At 33.5% G+C, this 22,150-nt stretch overlaps 1 protein-coding gene across 3 annotated transcripts; it reads right to left on the bottom strand.

Moving 5' to 3' along the window:
* Positions 1-373: 373 nt before the first annotated feature.
* On the bottom strand, positions 374-3,810 carry LOC112737838 (chitin-inducible gibberellin-responsive protein 1). 3 transcript variants are annotated; one of them, XM_025787968.3, is made up of 2 exons: positions 3,072-3,810; positions 374-2,216 (listed from the first exon to the last, which is right to left on the bottom strand). In XM_025787968.3, the coding sequence occupies exon 2, from the start codon at positions 2,082-2,084 to the stop codon at positions 699-701; it is 1,386 nt and encodes a 461-aa protein (XP_025643753.1). In that variant the 5' UTR covers positions 2,085-2,216; positions 3,072-3,810; the 3' UTR covers positions 374-698. The 3 variants fall into 3 exon arrangements, with proteins under 3 accessions (XP_025643753.1, XP_025643754.1, XP_025643755.1); XM_025787969.3 differs by lacking the exon at positions 3,072-3,810 and adding an exon at positions 2,934-3,038; XM_025787970.2 differs by lacking the exon at positions 3,072-3,810 and adding an exon at positions 2,625-2,922.
* Between the last annotated feature and the right edge of the window lie 18,340 nt (positions 3,811-22,150).

A 22,150-nucleotide genomic window follows, 5' to 3' on the forward strand; every position in this document is an offset into this window, starting at 1 on the left:
TTGCAATAAATTCAATCCCATTTTAAAATTAATTTATGTAGATAATTATTAGAAATTAAATTTTTTTTTACAAAACTCAGGACTACTTTAGAATTTAACTCAATTCATTCTCTACCCAAAAATTCAAACCAAACTCTTAACTCCTAAACTCAAACCAAGCATAAATCACCACTATGTGTTAAGCCAAAATTAGAGAAACCAGAATCGTATGAACCCAACTCAACACATACTTTCGAAACAAATACTCAATTAAACTTTGTGAAAATGACTTTTTCTAAAACCTATCCCACTTGCCTTTTGTCATTCTTTGGCTTTTTGTCTTCACGGCTTCATGCTCACAATAAGATTATGCCTTTTTCATAAGGACACAGTATTGAGGGAGTTCAAAATTTCTGAGTTCGTATAAATTGCACAAGAAGCCAAGGACCAAAGTTCAGACACAAGCTTAACATTCGTAGACCAAAAACTATACACGCATGCTAAAACATGTTACAAGAGAATTAGTATACTGCATGACTAGAAAATAAGAATACACAAATCTAACAAATAACGTATGAAACACTGAGAAGAGCATATGGAAGTGTAAATCTACACAAACCTTGGTCAGCAATAATAACCTCAAGCCTTATGCGTTTTACTATCCTATCACTATCACCATGATTTTTCTACCACTACATTATTTTCTATCTGGATGTCTATTAATACCAGGCTGAAGCTGATATCAAATTTCTGTTCTTCCATGCCAACAGCATGGCTCCATCCTTCTCCACTAGACTATAATTCTCAGAATAGCGATTCAAGAGGTTTCTTATAATGGAATTCACATAAGAGCTCAAAGGATATTGCACAAAACCTGCCATTGTGAACCTAGACCTCCACTTACCAAACAGTTCATGCCGCTCCACCCTTTCCTTCCCTTCACAAGAAACAATGTTCACGATATCTCGAGCTAAACAATGTTGTTCCACGTTGATCCGCTCCTTGCTCGTTCTTGGGAGAGCAACATTGATGGACTCGAACATGGCCAAGTAGTAATCAAGTGTTTCTATGAACCTGTTGAAGAAATGCGTCGTGTTTGTGTTCGATTCCTGCTCCACCAATGTGGTTACCTTAGGAGAAAGAGACTTAACCAATCTCAGAAGTCCGTCCCTTGGATTAGTCACATCGACACTCTCATCGGCCGTATGATGGAGTTGAAGAGGAAAGTTAACGACCAAGGCCTCTCCAGGCCGGACATCAAGCATATCCCTGGTTACATCTGGGGCAAAGACAGGAATTCCATGAAACTCAACCTCAATGTCAAATTTCTTAGATATTTTCGACAAACTTTCGCCAACTGCCTCCAATTCTTCTCCTCGAGCATATTTAGAAACAGGATCATCAATCCCGGTGATCCGCACATGTGGAGCCCCACTAGGCCTTGCTGCAAGAGCTTGAAGGAGAGTCGTCCATTGAGTTCCCTGTGCAATCTGAAAATCTATTATGTGAATTCGGTCCTCATTTCGGCATGCTTCAGCAATAGCTCCATTGGCAGCCATGTAACCAAACTTGAAGTATGGACAAATTTCATATAACATCTGCATGTATGATAGTAACTCTGTACCTGCAGGCTGCTTGCACCTAAGAGCATGATAGATGTTGTTACCCGATTTCTCCTTCCTTGCAACAAGCCCTTCCACTAAATAAGCACCGAGCCGCTGAATTGGCTCCCCGCTGATAGACACAGCACTTCTAGCCTTGTCTATCAATTGATCAAAATCTTTCATGTTGTTTTCAGACATTGCTTTGGCGCATAAAATGAGCAATTGTTTCAAAGTGCTCGACGGAATGCTTTGTAGCGACGCTTCCTCCATTGATTTGTGACGTTTCTCTGCACGCGTAACTTCAACTAACTGCTGACTATCATTCAATGCAGAATCAGTATCAGAGTTGAAGTGAGTAGAAAGAGCCAAATTAGGTGAGTTTACTACTTCATTCAAAGGTCCAAGTAGCAGGTGGGATAACGGAGGTGTAGTTGGAAAAGATGATTTGCTGAGTAAGCTAGAATTAGTCACACTGAAACCGAGAAGATGTGATGAATCCATGCTATAACGACGGCATAACCTTCGCTATATCTACCAACCTCTAGGAAATAAAAAAACTGCAATCTTGGTAAGCTTCTACTTAATATTTGCTTTGGAATTGTAACTGTAACCTTTCAAAATCAGCAGATAAACCTGGAAAAATGGGGAGCTACCATGAATATTTTCATTACAGAACAATCACAAGGACCACAACTATGTAAATGCAAACACATGCAAGAAACAGATAAAGTAAGCATAAACTAGAAAGTCCAACCCAATGAAAACAACTCAGCCAAAGCTGTTGAAAATTTCAGAAATTGAATTCATCACAATTCCTCTATCCCTCTAGATTGTGTAAATGTAAAACATAAATTTGGAATAACTGATTCAGCAATCAGAAAGAACAAACTAATGCTATATTTGATAAGCGAAACTAACATAATTAAAAGCTAAAAGATGATGGGGAAAGTGATTGTATTCTCACTATCAATCATTCAGACTATGCTTAAACCATTGTAGACCGAAATTAACAAGTTCACAAACAGCTCCAACTAACAATACCAAGTAAGTTATAATTCCTCATTCTGGTCCCAAATCTTCAGTTTGAAAACGAGGTCTATGCAGACTATGCTTAAACCATGTCAACAAAAATTAAAAGTCTATCACAATCACTTAATATTGTTGCTGGCTTGTTCCGTGAAAACTGAAAACAGCATGGAAGACCATTTCTATAAATTATAATTTTCATACCAAACCAAGGAATCTCGGGCCTTAATTTAACGACCACGAATTACAAAAATTAAGGTAGCAAAAGTTTAAACTCAGACCATTGTTTTGCAGTTAAGAGCATAAAGAATGTTAAAGCCTTACAGGATTTTACTTAATATAAAAGGCGCATGCAAAGTTATATTATATATCATATCCTAAAAGAAAATTTCTTTCTTTATGTTGCATTCTACCGAAATCAACATTCTTAAAAAGAAAAACAGAGAGAGGGAGAGAGAGAACCTCAAGTAAAATGACTGGGCAAGAAATAATTCAGAGACTAGCTACATTCAACGCCCACCATTGAAAAGATTTGGACTGTGTTCGGTGGGTTAGAGCAGAAAACGCGTGGGAAGCTCAACTTTGCTGAATTTCAATTTCCATTCCCATTCATTATAGCAATAAATAAATATCAGTATATATATTCTTAAATTTGCGTGACTATGGTTTATAGGAGACAAATGGTAACATGGGGAATAAGAACAAGCGTGGCAGATTCGAAAGAAGGGATATTTATAGAGAGGGAAAAGAAAAAGGGATATTAACTTTTTGAATAGTGTGTGTATGTGTGTTTGTGTTGGTGTTCTGACTTCTGAGCTTTGAAGTTTGAAATTCCACGGAAGAGTAGTCTGGTAGTATAAACGGTAACGGTTCTGGTTCTGGTTCTGGACTTGTTACTTCTTTTCTTGTTTCGAAGAGGGTGGTTTGTGGAATTTTAACGGAAGTTAAAGAATGAGAGGGAAAGACGAAAAAGAGTTGTGATATGATTTGACGATTCGAGGATGAGAACGCCCGCCGACTAAAGAAATACACGTATGGGCGTGCGAATGATGGTTATAGAATTAGAAAGTTCCAGGGACGGAGGGACCACTGAACCAGGGTGCTAGTGCTGGCTTTTGCTAGCTGGCTGGGTGGGATTCCCGTGTACTACTTGGCTCTTGCTGACTAAAGGTCATGGTAATCTAAATCCATGTACCGTTCTAAGTTTCCAACACAGTTTTGAGAATCGAGTCACCCGATAAAGATATTGGATTAACGGATTATTGGTTGATCTATTTAATTCGATAATAACTAACTAATAACATAAAAATTTTTATTCTCAATAAGTAATTTAATTTTTATATTTATTTAATTAGTATTTTTAAATTTAAATAATTTATTAATCAATTTATATTCATTATATTTGTAATTTTTTATTAAAAATAATATTAATAAATATCATATAATTATAAATAAAAAGATATTTTATAATTAATAAAAATATTTTATTTTTTAATAATTATATACAATTAAAAAATATAATTTATTTCAAAAATTAATATAAAAGTAAAATTAAAATTAAATAAATACGATGATAATTTCTGACTTAAAAGAATATATACAATAATTAACATATAGATTAGCACAGTTTTCTACAAAATCATATTTAAGGTATTGGTTCACAGACTTCAACCTTTAATAAATAGAATTATTAGTGAAAATCAAAGTGCCTTCATTCGGAATAGACTCATTAGTGATAACATTTTAATAGTTCATAAGTACATATATTTTTTAAAAAATAAGGCTTATAGAGGATGTGATATGGCATTGAAAATAGACATGAGTAAAACCTATGATCAGGTGGAATAGAGATTTGTATGGAGCATGACGAAAAAATTTGGCTTTTGCGAAAGGTGGATAGAGTGGATGAAGGAACGTGTCACTATGATCACTTATTATGTTATTGTGGATAATACACCAATAGGTTTTTTTGAACCTAGTAGAGGGCTTCGTCAAGGGATCCCCCTCTCTCATTATCTTTTTCTTCTATGTGCAGAAGGTCTATCTTATCTGCTCCACCAGGGAGAACAGAATAACCTATTTCAGGGACTTCGGTTGAATAGTAGATGTCCTACAATTCATCATCTATTATTTATAGACGATTCATTGTTATTGTGCAAAGCTACTCCACAAAATTATTCTAACCTACTTGGAATACTTCAGGAATACGGTTTAGTCAGTGGCCAGGCCATTAATCTCCATAAGTCAGCAGTATTTTTCAGCAAAAACACTTATCAACACATTAAGAAAAAATTAGCAGGATCAATTAATGTGTCTAATGTTGGAGCACAGGACCGATATTTGGGATTGCCATCTATAGTTAATAGATCGAAGCGAGAAACTTTTGCCTATGTAAAAGATAAAGTGACAAAGAAGCTGAAACATTGGAAAAGATATTTACTTTCTACTAGTGGAAGAGAAATTTTAATTAAGGCAGTTGAAACATCTATTCTAATCTATACTCTCAGCTATTTTATGCTGCCTGAGAGTTTGCTAAATGAATTACACAGTTTAATAATGCAATTCTGGTAGGGACAGAGAAACAACGAGAAGAAGATGTAATGTGTAAGATCCAGAGTTTTTGAAAAGTCTTATTATGAACTAATTTTAAATTATATATTTAATTACAGTTTTAATTTCAGAATTATTTTATTAAAAATAATCAAAGGTAATTTTGATTAATTAGATTTGAAATAAATTAAGGTTTTCATCCAAACTCTATAATTATGAATTATTTTTTTAATTACAATTTTAAGTCTTAGAAATTCAAAAATAATGAGGTTTGGCTATTCAAATTAGAATTTTATCTAATTTCATAATTATTGAATTATTTTCTATATTAAGTTACAAAATTATTAGTTATGGAATAACAAAAACTTTTATACGATTTACTTTGAATAATTGATATTTTCATTATTTAATACTTTAAGTTTTACGAATAAAAAAAATTAATTACATTATCTTATAATTTTAATTTGGGTATTTGATTGAAATATAATTAGTAATTTGATACAATAAGTAATATTTCTAAAAGTAAATTTATGAGTTTAATTAGATTTCAAATTAATACTCTAGATCCTAAATTGATAAAAATGAACACCAACCCAAATTAACTCCAAAATCTTCAATTCCATACACAAACTCTAACCCTAACTTTTATCAAATTGAGCCCTAACCCCCCAAACACCCACAACTGCTGCAGCCCCCTCCTTTCTAACAGCAAACACACACACATAGAAAAGAGAAAGAGAGAAGAAAGAAAAACGGGAAGGGGACCGCCGAGGAGGAGGAGAGGAAAAGAGGGTGAGCCGTCTGCGCCACCACCCAGTCGCCGCCCAGATCCGTCCAGCTCGCGTTGCCACCAAGTCCAGTTGCCGTCGCGCCGCCGTGCTGCACAGAGGAGGAAGAACGCGTGCGAGGGAGCTCAGCCACAGGGAGCTGACGGATTTCTTATTGACTAATCATTAATTCTACAAGTATTTAAATCATATACAATATCCATTCAACTAGCACCCTAGGGTATTAAGTGTCCGGAATCAAAGTATAATAAATACATTGTTAATTACTATGACAGTCGCAGGTCAAAGGAAACTTTATTACTATGTTCATCTTGAGAATATCCTATTGACAAATATTCGGTAATTATAACCATTAGGAATTCTCAAAGTGAGTCAGTTCAATGGTCATATCTCTATATGCACCATCTATATATATAATTTAATAAATGAGATCTATTAATCTTCATCCAATGAAGACCATTATATATATATATATATATATATATATATATATATATATATATTTTGATCTTTCCGGATTATTAATGTCCTTTTTAATAATCCTATAACCAAGAACGATTTAGATTAAATTATAAAAGATTTATCTCTCAATATTATGATCACTATCACAATGATAAATCTCTAAATTTAATCAAGGACCTTATTATATTAACATTTTAATATAATAATAATAACAAATTATTTGACACATGATTGATTAGATTGTGGTCATACTCCTTATTTCCAATACTATCAATTTTTTCAAGAATCACTAACACAGATGCACTCGAGATTTAAAGAAAATGGGCTATGGAAACACATTTTGGGATTAAGATGCACACCGAAGATAAGAATTTTTATTTGAAAGATGATACACCAGGGATTAACAGTCTTTGACTTCACCAACGCCTTCCCCAAGTCAACGAACTCTGCCCCAAATGCTATGTCACAGCAAAAACTACCCTCCACGCGTTGTTCTTTTGCCCAAAAATCCAGGAGGTGTGGAATAAGTCGCCGGTAGCAAGTGTAATCTTAAGACAATAGAATCTGGAACCATGGCAATGGTGGCTCACTTGAATTGAAAATCTCGGTAAAATTGGGAAAGCAAAGAAAAGAATGGCACAAATAGTATATTTAGTGCTTGTTTGGGTGTCATTATTTTGATAAAAGCGTGTTTGGCAAATTTCGAGTAGTAAAAGTAAAAGCACTAGAAAAATCAGAAAAATATCTTTTTTGAGAAGTTGTAATTTACATCTTTTTTTAAAAGATTTTTTTTTTTTTAAAAAAATGTTTTTCATGTAATAAATAAACAAAAAAGTACTTTTATATTGTTATATCCAAACATAATTGATAGATAAAAAGATCTTTTTGCATGAGATACCCAAACATAAAATTACTTTTATTTTTCCATAAGATCTTTTAAAAAAAGATAACTCGAAAAAAGATCTTTTCTTAGAAGTTCACCCAAACAAGCCCTTACTCTAGTGCGTATGACTAGCAAGAAATTCATTGATTTTTGAAGGAAAGAGGATTTGATTTGAGATATTCTATTTCAAGCATTCACATATGAAGAAGAATATTTCTACCATAGAAGGCACAACACTTATGCTGCACGAAGATAAGATGAATTAGGAACCAAAGACCTATCTAATTTTATTCTCTTTTTTCTATTAGTTTTGTTTTTTTTTTGTATAAATCAGTTTGGGAGACCCCTAATTTTATTACTTATCAAGTCTTTATGCATTATTAAGTGGGACAAGTTATAATTTACTTTTGATTTGTAATATACCATCTTAATATCTTTGAAGAAAAAAAAAAGATAACATTGATTTAGTGAAAAAGCAATTTTTGTAGTAAATTATAGGTTGTAGATTCAAATTCTGCAAAAGAGATCTCTCTTGTGTGCGTAGGGCGCTTGCCCACCCGTAGATCCACATAATTTTTGCAAGGGATTCGAAGAGAATCGATCAATCAATTAGACTTCCAATTTTTAATTGAATTGGCCGGTCTAATCTAAATCTAATAGCTATAATTTTTAAAGTTTAAGATTATTATTATTATTATTGAAAAAGTGTATTTTTTATTTATAACTAATATATTTGTCAAAGTTCTAATTTAATCATTATAGTTTAAATCGTTTCAATTTTATCTTAATTTTTTAAAGTAAATTAATAGAAATATTGGTAGTTTAGCTATCCGCTCTCAGGTTGGACAGTAAGAGTTGGAGAAGGACAATCACTCATTCTTAAAATTAGTATTCTTAAGACCAAAGAGTCGAGCGAAAAGAGGGCTCTCCGTTCCTGGTTCTCCTATAACTAGATCCTCCGGAACCACAAGAATCCTTAGTTAGAATGGGATTCCAACTCAGCACCTTTTAAGATTTTGAAAAGAGTTGTTTATTGGAGAGATAGATTTGCCTCGATTAGTTGTCTCTTGCCTTTAGTTTTACTCAAGTTAACTTCTACTATTTCAAGAGTTTGTTTAACTTCTTCTGAATCAATGTCACTACTTTTCTTGGCATCATTTACTAAAATGGTGATCTTATTAAGTCTAATAAATTATCTATGTCTTTTGGTTTATATTACACAGGGCTTCACGGGATCTATCTTAAGCCTCCTTCTCTTATCCTCCTCTTTCTATTACTACTATTACCGAATTACTACTATAGTACTACTATTTTTTTTATCCTCTTTTTTCTCCTTCTTCTATTACTTCTACTACTACTACTATATTTTCTCATTTTTTATTTGTTTGTTTATTTATAATTTTTTTAAAAAATTACTAAAAAATAAAATAAAATAAAATAATAAACTATAAAAAAAATAGAAAAATAAATATTATTTTTAGTTGGTTGCTAATTCTATTGCTAAGGATTAAATAAGTGACCAATCATTTAGTGACCAACTAAGTTTGTTTAAGTATTTATTTATTGTTAAACATTAAAAATAATGATTAATTTTGCGACCAACTGCTTTAAAATTTGAATTTTATAAGTATTCGCTATCTTAATCCTTAGCAACTAATTTAGTGGACAATTTCTTAGTGATTGATTTAGTGTTTTAATGACCAACCATTTTTCAGTCTATTTTTATATTGGTTACAAAATCGGTTGTTAAATTAAAATAGTAACTAATTTAGCCACTACTAAATCTCGAAGATTACATTTTTTATTTCGATTACTATTCAGTTGCTAAATTAAAAAATAGCGTCTAATTTTAACGATTAATTACATTGGCTTTGTCGTCGTTTGCTCAATTTGAAAGAGCCTAGCAGCGGAAACGACACAAATGTCCAACACGAACAATATGGAAGCACTCACAACACAATATGGCAGCAACTATAACAAGCAAATATAGCAAGTAAAGCAATAATAAGAACACACCGAGATTTTAACGTGGAAAACCCCCTCAATGTGAGAGGTAAAAACCACGAGTCGTCCAGACCAATGAAATAGCTCCACTATAATCAAATGAGGTACAAGAGAGTCTCAAACAAAGCACAAAAATGTGCATATAACCAGCCAAAACATCAAAGCACCAAAGCTCACAAATGAAAAGCAAGAAGATGAAATATACTCAAAAAACAGAGCTACTGTCGAAGCCAATTTCTTCCTCTGCAGACCTCCAATTAAAATCTCCACCGTCCAAAATGAAGAACAAGATGTGAAGAATCTACAGTTTAAATTTCACGTCGATCCAACGGTGAAAGAATGAGAAACTGCCGTTCCAAAATTGCTGCTCTGTGTAAAAACGGGAAACCTAATTTCTCTCTTGCGAAGCCAATTTCTCTCACTGAAAATCTCCAATCAACATCTCCACCGACCAGAATGAAGAACAAGATTATAAGAATATGCAGTTTAAATTTCAAGCCGATCCAACGGTGAACAACTGAGAAACTGACATTTGAAATTTACTGCTTTGGGCAAAAACGGAAATTCTGTTTTTCCCCTTCTCTCTCCCTTGGTGGCTACTCTCTCTTACTCTCAATGACCCCCCAAAAATCTGAACTAGGGTTGTGGCACAATGGGTGCAAGAGACACCCTCAAAATGTTGGGCTTGGGCCTCACAAAGGAGAGAAAAACCCAACAAATCTCCCCCTTCTCGACTAGGTGGAGGCTCTCGCCATTCCGGCGATCAAACAACATGTTTCAAACTTTTCTCTTGACAATGCTTTTGTCATCATATCAGCACCATTGTCATCAGTGTGAACTTTCTCAAGTTCCAACAACTTTGAATCTAACACATCCCGTATCCAGTGATACCTAACATCAATATGTTTAGATATTGGATGAAAAGTAGAATTCTTGGCAAGATGAATAGCACTTTGGCTATCACACAACAACACATAACGGTCTTGCTTGAAACCAAGTGCTGCAAGAAACTTCTTCATCCACAACAATTCTTTACATGCTTCAGTTGCTGCAATAAACTCTGCCTCTGTGGTAGAAAGTGCAACACACTTTTGTAGCCTTGACTGCCATGAAATAGCTCCCCCTGCAAACTTGACCAAATAACCTGAAGTAGACTTTCGAGAATCAATATCTCCTGCCATGTCTGCATCAGTAAAGCCAACTAGCAAAGGTTTCTCACCACCAAAACTCAAACTCAAGTTAGTTGTACCTTTGAGATATCTCATAATCCATTTAACAGCATTCCAATGTTCTTTACCTGGATTAGAGAGAAAACGACTCACAGTACCAACTGCATGAGCAATGTCTGGTCTAGTACACACCATAGCATACATCAAGCTTCCAACAGCTGAGGCATAAGGAATTTCATCCATTGCTTGTTTCTCCTCATCAGTGGTTGGACACTGCTTGGTACTCAACTTAAAATGAGGAGCAAAAGAAATAGCAACACATTTGGCATCATTCACGCCAAACCTTTGAAGCACCTTCTTTATGTACTTCTCCTGTGACAAATAAAGCTTCTTGGAATCTCTATAACGAGTAATAGTCATGCCCAAAATTTGTTTGGCAGGACCCAAGTCCTTCATAGCAAAGAACTTACTCAACTGTTTCTTCAACTCATTAATCCTCAAAGCATTCTTGCCCACAATCAAAATATCATCCACATAAAGCAAAAGAATGATAAAATCATCATCAGAAAATTTTTGCACAAATACACAATGATCTGAAGTTGTCTTATGGTAACCATGCTTCCCCATAACAGATTCAAACTTCTTGTACCACTGTCTTGGAGCTTGCTTCAACCCATAAAGACTCTTCTTAAGCTTGCACACAAAATCTTCCTTTCCTTTAACAACAAAGCCCTCCGGTTGCTCCATGTAGATCTCCTTGTCTAAATCACCATGAAGAAAAGCTGTCTTCACATCCATTTGCTCAATCTCCAAATCAAGAGACGCTGCTAATCCAAGCACAGCACAAATGGATGACATCCTCACAACAGGAGAAAAGATCTCCTCATAATCAACACCTTTTCTCTGGCTAAAGCCTCTAACAACCAATCTAGCTTTATACCGAGGCTTAGAATTGTGTTCTTCATTCTTGATTCTGAATACCCATTTGTTCTTCAAAACTCGCATACCCTTCGGTAGCTTCACCAACTCATAGGTATCATTCTCAAGCAAGGACTTCATTTCTTCTTGCATAGCTTCAAGCCATTGAGCTTTGCTTTCATCTTCAACAGCCTCTCCAAAGCATTCAGGTTCTCTCCCATCAGTCAACAAAACAAATTCATGTGGAGAATACCTTGACGAAGGCTTTCTCTCTCTTGTAGACCTTCTAAGTGCATTTGCAGGAATTTCTAAAGCTGGTTCTTCATCTTGATCATCATCACCAACTTCATCAAGTATTGGATCAACTGTTCCATCTTCACCTGCACTTGTATCATGCTCATTATTTTGAACTTCAACTCTACCATCTTCTACCATAGGCATAGAGGGAGTAATATCCAAGTCAGAAAAATCATCACTAGGCTGAACCATTGGCTTTTCCGCATTATCAGCATCCTTCAATGTTTGGTCTTCAACAAAGACAACATCTCTACTCCGAATCACCTTCTTGTTAACAGGATCATAAAACCTGTAACCAAACTCATCCATGCCATAGCCAATAAAAATACACTGCCTAGTCTTTACATCAAGCTTAGATCTCTCATCTTTAGGAATATGAACAAAAGCTTTACATCCAAAGACTCTTAAATGATCATAAGAAACATCTTTACCTGACCATACCTTCTCTGGCACTTCAAATTGCAAGGGAACACATGGTGTTCGGTTCAAGACATGAACAACAGTGCTCAAAGCTTCACCCCAAAAGGATTTTGCCAATCTAGACTGTGACAATAAGCACCTAACTCTTTCAACCAATGTTCTGTTCATCCTTTCAGCCAAGCCATTCAACTGAGGAGTCTTCGGAGGAGTCTTCTGATGTCTTATACCATGCTCTTTACAATAAGCATCAAATGGACCTGAGTACTCACCACCATTGTCAGTACGAATGCATTTCAACTTCTTCCCAGTTTCTCTTTCAACAGAAGCTTGAAATTGCTTGAACACATTCAAAACTTGATCTTTGGTCTTCAAAGTGTAAACCCATAATTTCCTAGAATGATCATCAATAAAGGTTACAAAATAGATAGACCCTCCAAGTGTTCTTGTCTTCATTGGCCCACATACATCAGAATGCACCAAGTCAAATATCTCTGACTTCCTTGAAGGTGGGTGGCTCTTGAAAGAAACCCTGTTTTGTTTCCCAGCAAAGCAATGGTTGCACTTTTGCAAAGCAACCTTACAACCAGATAAAAGATTTCTCTTGGATAACATATTCATGCCCTTCTCACTCATATGACATAATCTCTTATGCCATAAATCAGTTTCATCAACAAACTCAGCAGCATTAACAACATCTTTCACAATCTTTGCTTGAGTTAAATAAAGAGTGGAGTGTCGAGTACCTCTAGCAACAACCATGGAACCCTTGGTGAGCTTCCAACTATCACGAGAGAATGAGCTATCCAAGTCTTCATCACACAACTTACCAACAGAAAGTAAGTTCAACTGAATATCTGGAACATGCTTCACACGCTTCAAAGTCAACTTGGTACCGTTGGAGGTTTCCAAGCAAACCTGTCCAACACCGGCACATTTTGCAACACCTTGATGAGCCATTTTTACATCACCAAAATCACCAGGAGTATAGGACGTAAACAAATCCCTCCTAGATGTAACATGAATAGAAGCACCGCTATCAATCACCCAACTAGTGCTATTATCAACAAGGTTAACAGATTCAAACTCCTCAACAACAAGAAAATCATCATGAGTTACATTAACCTTGTCTTCCTTGCTACCATCATCTTTATTTGTGCTCTTGTCTTTACTTGCCTTGGCTTTCTCCTTCTTTAGCTGCCAACAAAATTTCTTCACATGTCCCTTTTGACCACAATGATGACACTCAATATTCTTATACTTTCCTCGAGACTTGCTTCTGCTTTGATCTCTACCTTTAGGACCTCGACTTTTGCTTCTCCCCCTAGACTCAGAAACAAGAACATCTGAATGTGTAGTCGATGTACCTTGTGACTTTCTTCTCATCTCTTCATTCAAAACACTGCTCTTGGCAAGATCCATAGAGATTACACCATCAGGAGCAGAATTGGACAATGACATTCTGAGAATTTCCCACGAGTCTGGTAAGGAGCCAAGAAGTAACAATCCTTGAACCTCTTCATCAAACTTGATACCCATGGAAGATAACTGATTCATAATTCCTTGGAAATTATTCAAGTGATCTGTCATTGATGTCCCATCTGTATACTTCAAAGCCAACAACTGCTTGATCAAAAACATCTTGTTATTCCCAGTTTTTCGAGCATACAACTGTTCAAGCTTAACCCAAAGAGTCCGAGCATGTGTCTCTCCAATAATATGGTTCAACACATTATCGTCAACCCACTGCCTAATATATCCACAGACTTGTCTATGCAACAAAGTCCAATCATCATCAGATTTATCATTAGGCTTCTCTGTACCAAAAACTGGTTGATGAAAATTCTTGACATAAAGCAAATCTTCCATTTTTGACTTCCACAAATCATAATTAGGACCATTAAGAGTGATCATCCTACTAGTATTAGTATTAGCTTCCATTGTTCACAAACTCACAAGCCCAGAAAAATACCAACCAGGCTCTGATACCAGTATGAAAGAGCCTAGCAGCGGAAACGACACAAATGTCCAACACAAGAACAATATGGAAGCACTCACAACACAATATGGCAGCAACTATAACAAGCAAATATAGCAAGTAAAGCAATAATACGAACACACCGAGATTTTAACGTGGAAAACCCCCTCAATGTGAGAGGTAAAAACCACGAGTCGTCCAGACCAATGAAATAGCTCCACTATAATCAAATGAGGTACAAGAGAGTCTCAAACAAAGCACAAAAATGTGCATATAACCAACCAAAACATCAAAGCACCAAAGCTCACAAATGAAAAGCAAGAAGATGAAATATACCCAAAAAACAGAGCTACTGTCGAAGCCAATTTCTCCCTCTGCAGACCTCCAATTAAAATCTCCACCGTCCAAAATGAAGAACAAGATGTGAAGAATCTACAGTTTAAATTTCACGTCGATCCAACGGTGAAAGAATGAGAAACTGCCGTTCCAAAATTGCTGCTCTGTGTAAAAATGGGAAACCTAATTTCTCTCTTGCGAAGCCAATTTCTCTCACTGCAAATCTCCAATCAACATCTCCACCGACCAGAATAAAGAACAAGATGATAAGAACATGCAGTTTAAATTTCAAGCCGATCCAACGGTGAACAACTGAGAAACTGACATTTGAAATTTACTGCTTTGGGCAAAAACGGAAATTCTGTTTTTCCCTTCTCTCTCCCTTGGTGGCTACTCTCTCTTACTCTCAATGACCCCCAAAAATCTGAACTAGGGTTGTGGCACAATAGGTGCAAGAGACACCCTCAAAATGTTGGACTTGAACCTCACAAAGGAGAGAAAAACCCAACACAATTGGTTACTAATTTCTATATATATCACAACAATTAGGTAGTCATTAATCAATTTTACTAATTAAAATTTAACTATCGATTTAATAACCAATTTTTTTTATGCTAAAAAATTTTACTCAATCACAAAATTGATGACTAATAACAAACAATTTTATTAGCCGCTAAAATTATTCGCTATTACAAAACTTTTTAACAGTGAAAATAATAATTTTTTTTTTTACTTTTCGAGTTGTTTATTTATAGTTGCAAAAGAAACAATAGAAATTCCAAAAATAAGCAATATCATTATTTTTCATACCTGCCAGAGGTAAGGCTTAAGTCTGTTGTCTTTCTTAATTTTTACTTTTGAAAGAATCCAATTTTTATGCATTTCTAGCTATAAGTAGTATTTTAATTTTTTTTATTTTTTTTAATAATTCAATTGATGTTTGAAGCATGATTTGATCCGTATATGATATTTGCCTACCTCAACTTGGTTTATCAGCAGAAAATTATAGCAATAACCATGTTGCTATATACATCCAAATTAATTATTAAAATCATTCATTAATATAAAATATATATTAAAATATAAAATATATATTAAAAAAATTAAATAATATATATATATATATATATATATATATATATATATATATATATATATATATATATATAAAAAGATTGATTTTAGTATATAAATAATTCTGCTAGAAAATTAAGAGGAGATTCAGCCAACTCCTACCAACCTTTTAATAAGTTGGACCTCCAAACTCATCTTAATAAAAATAAGTTAATATAGATGGATGTTTCTTCTACTAAGTATCAGAATGTTTCTTTTTCATACCGAATGAATATTCTTTTATATATTTTTCGAATTTTTTTGTATTACAAATGTGAATGTCTCTATTTTTTTAAGAATTTCATATTTTTTTTTAAATTTTATAGATATCTAATTATTTTTGCCAAAATATAACTGGATATTTCTTTTGTTAAGCATTAGGATGTTTTTTTTTATTAAATAAATATTTTTTTATATTTCTGTAATTGTTCAAGGACAATTCGTACTCTACCACTGCTTCCTTAAACAATTCCTGAAACTGAACCAAGTGCAAGGCAGAGACCAATTTTAAGGATATTTACGTGATCTCTTTGACACCATCTTCCCTATGGGCGAAGCTTCATATTCTTCGCTACTCGAAAAGGCCTTCGGTTCGGGGTCTTCCATCTGGCTCAACGGAGACCTTCAATTCTATGACTGTGACAGAGCTAAAGAAGCTTACATGCATGGCATCCGAATTTTCATACACAATCCAACCACCGATGACGTTCTTGAAATGGGTTCCTATGATCTCATCACTGAAAACTGGGCTCTCCTTCAATAAACCAAGTCCCTCTTTGGATTGCAACATCAACAACTCAATGCATTACTGCGTCACTTTTAGTTTGAGAAGTTGCAGAGTCTTGGATGAGGGCAGAGGTGGAGAGGGCATGACGGTGAGAGAGAGGTCTGTGTGTGTGGTTGACTGGTTGTTGGAAGTGGATAGGTTAATGTGAGAGAGAAGAAGAATGTTTTTATAGGTTTTAATTATGTTTACTTAATTAAATTTAAATTTTTTAAATTTTGAATTTAAAAAATTTAAAATTAATTATTAATATAATTATAATTAATTAAATTGTTCCATTCTTAGCTGATTAGGAGTTGGTTCGATATACTTTTCCGATATAAATGATCTCAATCTTATTGTTAAATCGTTATGATTGAGTCAATAGAAATTGAATCACATTAAAATTTTAATGTATATGAATCGGATAAAATTAAATTTGTCTTAGCCTAGATCTAATTCTAAATATTAATTGAATTTATTTTTAAAACTCTTATCTAGACTTAAATCCAAAGAAATAATCTCACTATTTTAGAGTCACAATAACATCAAATCTAAATATGGTAAAAATTAAGTCTACATAAAATTTATACCAAAATTGTAACATTTACATAAAAAATATCTAATAAGTAATAACCGAACAAAAATTAAAACATAATCACCACTAATTTTAAAATTAGTAAATTAGGCGGTAATAATCCAAAGGACTATTAAAACAAAATTAACAGCCAACAAAACACTAACTTGGTAATAATTTAGAATCTCAAAATAACTAATAACAATAAAATATAAGGATACAAATAACTTTAATATAATGCCAAATTTCATAGAAGTGTAGCTACTATTCATCAACTGTTTTATAATTTTATGTCAAGATTGTGAACTTGTTATATTCGTGGAGTTGATGTGTTAATCACATTTGTAAACTATATATATTTTTTTATATAAAAGATTATTACATGAATTGATTAATAAAAAAATGTTATAATACATTTTTTTTTTAATTTTTGAGTTAATCAAGCCAACTTTGGGTGATCCAAACTTTATTAGACTAATTTTTTAGACTTCAAATCTAACTCAAGTCATAATAAAATTAATCAAATTTGATCTAAATTAATTAGACCCAAATTTAATCTTTGGGTCAATTTTTAAGTAAAAAACACCGAAAAATAATCATATTATTTATTAATTTTCTATTTTTTAAAGTATAAATAAATTAATTCAAAAGAAAACTAAAAAATTTAAAATTTTGATATAATTATATTTGTAATATTTTAATAAAAATTTATGTTACATAATATTATATTTAACAAAATTGGTCATTAGATATAATTCTAATTTTTTATAAAATTATCAAATTATCTGCTAAGTAATTTATTTATATTTTATATTTATAATTAAAATAATATTTTAATATGTCTTTTAATATAACATGAAATTTATTCTATAATAATTGACTTTAATAAATTAAAAAACATATTTTCTTATTATATTTTTAGTTTACATCTAATAAAATCTAATACTTCACAAAGATGGGCATACGCTTTTGGGCTACTTTACACATACATACACTCGGTATATACGTGCGTCCTTCTCACCTTAATCATCAGTAATCACACCAAGTTCTGATGAAAAATATATATAACTACGGTCTCTGTCAAACGCACCATAATATAAGCTTCAATAATCATCAGTCATCACTATATATATTCAAGAGAAGCTCGGAAATTAACATTACTCAACACAACTAATTCCTAAACCAATTTCTCTGTAAGTTATGAAATGGCAGCAACGACGTCTTCCCATGATGAAATAAAAAAGGCTGCACCGGAGCCGGAGCTCCAATCTCCTCTAATACCTTCCAGTGTCGCGGCCAACGGAGGCATGAGACCGCCAGAGAAGCTCTGCTTCGACGAGATGCTTCAGATGTATTGCGGCGAGTTCGGAAGGTGGCAGATGAGGCACTTTGTCTTCACAACCTTCGCGTGGGCGCTCGAGGCCTTCCATACGATGGTCATTATCTTTGCAGATCGTGAGCCGGAATGGAGGTGCGTTCCCGGTTCCAAATGCGATCCGGCCGCAAGTACCGTGTGCGACTTGGAACCTGGAACATGGGAGTGGGTCGGAGGACCGCGTATGTCGACGGTGTCGGAGTGGGGCTTGATTTGTGGCAACAAATATAAGGTTGGACTGGTTCAGGCCGTGTTCTTTGGCGGCTGCATGATCGGTGAGATTTTCTGTTTATTTCATTTTATTTTCCGTTTTCTTGCTGTGAAGTCTAAAATTAGCATGCATTATTTTACCACATAAAAGAATATTATTTCTTAACATGAATTTTAAAATGTTATTTAGACATTAAATCAGCTAATATATATAATTTAATTTATTTTTAATATGTATTATATTTTGTATAAATATTTATTAATTAAAATAAATTAATAAAAAAATTAAAATTTATCTTATTTAGTACATTATTTATTATAATAATTAATGAACGTTAAATAAAATAAATTTAAATTAATTTTTTTATTTTTTTAACATTATCGACTTACCGTATTTTGTATTTAAGATATATTTTATTTTAATAATTGATTTTAAATACTATTTTTACTGTATACTTAACATGTTTTTTTAATGTATACTTAAATACTATTTTATATCATTTAATGTTTTTTTTTTCTTCTCCCATGTGTTTTAGACAAATATGTAGTGAATAAGAAATGGTTAAGAAAAGTGTTAATTAATGATATCGTTATTTGCATACCAGAAAATGATAATAATTATTACGACACTAAAATGTATTTTGGTTGAGAGCTCCAGACCCTTTGAACATCAGTAGGTTACTCAGAGATTGGTTAGAGTGCATCAATGTCTGTGAATGATAACTAGACTACTGTATGTTGGAATTTTAATTTTAATTATATCAATCACATAGGAATATAGGATATAAGATGACATATATTTATCAAAATTATGTCGATAGATTTAATCTGTATATTAGTCATATTATATTTCTGGATAAATAAGAATGCATGGACTCCGAATCTTTGTTCAAATAAACACAGGATGTCGCGTTAGTTAGGTACTAATTAACACCTTTAATCTATACTAAAATTACAAAGGCCAAAGTATCTGAGATTTTGCAGATAAAGATTACAAAAAATGAGTGAAGATTTATATAATTATATAAATATATAGAAATTTTATTTTGCAAAAGATGATTTCATACATTTCATTTCATAGAACAACAAACTGACAAAGTACAGAAAAGTGGGGATCTTCCAACTATACTTATCATAAATTATTCATTATATATGGTCATCACTGGTTCACCAAAGCTAATATTAAGTTCTCTAGTTATTTTTATACATCTTACCAAAATATGACAACCATCTTATTAGAATAAAATAACCTTAATTCAACTCTAAAAATGAGTTTAATTAAGTAATAGGAGTGAAAATGGTTTACAATCCATAGTAAAAACCTTATCTTTAAAGAATAAAAATTCTAATAATATGCAAAACAAAATTTTTATATACTAAAAATTAGTCACTAAACTAATAATATATATATATATATATATATATATATATATATATATATATATATATATATATATATATTCATAAAATTTATTGAATAAATAATCAATTACTAAAATAATTAAACTTGTTATAGTAAAAATAATCTAACATATATAATATACAAACAACTAATTTTTTTATAGTAATATAATAAAAAAAATTTATGAAATATTATATATACATATATATAATTAATTTTATTTTGAAAATTGAATAATATTATATACAATATTTTTTTAATTTATATAAGGGTATAATCGCAAGTGATGACTCACGTACGTGATGATTAATTTTTTTTTGCAAATTGAATAATATTACATGCAATATTTTTTAATTTATAATAGTATTTTTTTGGTGACTGAAATAAATTAAACAAAGAAAAACAAAAGAAACAAAACAAGGAACTGCTTAAATAGAGGGACAGTCCCGTTTAAGACTACTCTTAAACTCCTCCCAAGGTGAAAGAAGCTCCACATGCGAAAGTTGTAACTTCATCGCCATCTTTGCCATAGTATCTGCCACCGTGTTTGCATCTCTCATAATCAAACGAAAGTCAACACGCCAATTCCAATGCATGATATCTCTTATTTTGAGCGCCAGTGGATCAATAAACCCAAAACCATCTTGAGTAACAAGATTAAATGCTTCCACACAATCCGTCTCACAAATAACATCTCGTTGACCCACATCCCAAGCTAAGAGATATCCTCTCCAAATAGCAAACAATTCTCCTTGAAGAATACTATTACTCTCAATCATTCCCAAACACCCCATTTGCCAGCTCCCATTACAATCTCTAATAACACAAGCAAAACCAACACTATCACCCGAACCAAAATAACTAGCATCACAATTAATCTTAAAAGTACCAATGGATGGGGGATTCCAAAAACCATTTAGAGTAGAGGGAAGGGACATACGTTGTAATTCAAAAATATTTCTAAGCTCCTTTTCTGAAGTTAATGCCAGACAAATGACTTTTTCCGGAGGCCAAGTTTCATGGGGATTAAAGATGTCGTTATTCCTTGCTTGCCATATCCACCAAAGTCCCGAAAAGAACTTGAACGGGTGCTCTCTGCTATGATACAAGAACCAGTTCTTTAAATCCAAAGGATGACAAGGAATATCCAACCTTTGCCAGACAAGCTGAGCTTTTGGACAATCCCGAATACAATGTATAACCGATTCCTGGCTAGAAAGACATCTTGGACACCTATCCGATGACGACATCCCTCTTCTAAAGCGAAAACTTGCAGTAGGAAGAGCCTCCTTAAGACACAACCAAGCCAAAAACTTATGCTTTTCCGGAACAAGCTGACGCCAAAGCCAAAGCCAATTCTCCCTCTCCTCCCAACCAAACAGCTGCTTACACAACCACAAGTAACCATTGCGTGAGTCATAGACTTTGGCAGCAGACCCACTCCAATACCAACCCACTTCCGGACCTGCTTGTTCATCTGGATTGTAAGAGAGAATATTATCTTTCAGATTTTGAGATAAAGGAGAATAAAGAGTATCCAAATGCCACCTACCAACCGACCAAATATCCTGTATCCGGAGATTCGAATCAGAAATGTGGACATAATCCATAACCGTCCTTCTCTCCTCCAGCTAGAAAACCAAAAATTCTGGTTCAAATCTCTAATACACCAAGCAAACCCATCCTTCAACACTTTCCAAGCCTTGCAAAGACACCTCCAAATGGGAGAGTCCTTATTCTTAGGATAACTAAAACAGTCATATAGAGATGATCGGTATTTGGCATCCAATAATTGGACCCATAGCTTGTTTGGCTGCTGGAAAAAAGTCCAAACTAGCTTCCCAAGAAGAGCAATATTTACACAATAAGGATCTCTAATCCCCAAACCTCCATATTTTTTTGGAGTAACCAGTACCTTCCAACTAACAAGATTCAATCCTCTTCCATCAACTTGTCCTTTCCAAAGAAAATTCCTCATCATAGACTCCAATTTACTAATGATTCCTTTGGGAAAAATAGAGACCTGCATCTGGTACGTGGGAATAGCAGCGGCAACAGAATTAACCAAGCAGAGTCTACCAGCCCGATTGAGTAAACTCCCTTTCCAGCTTGCTAGCCTACTCCGAATCTTATCCAGGACACCATTGAAAGCTGAACGAGTCACTCTAGAATGGCTAAGGGTAACTCCAAGATACTTGCCCAAATCCTGGACAAATCTGATAGAGGATACCCCAGTGAAAACCTCTTTCCTTGTTGCAGAGACATTCTTGGAGCAAAGCGCTTTAGACTTCTCCACATT

This window comes from Arachis hypogaea, chromosome 13, assembly GCF_003086295.3.
Source record: "Arachis hypogaea cultivar Tifrunner chromosome 13, arahy.Tifrunner.gnm2.J5K5, whole genome shotgun sequence".
NCBI lineage: Eukaryota > Viridiplantae > Streptophyta > Magnoliopsida > Fabales > Fabaceae > Arachis > Arachis hypogaea.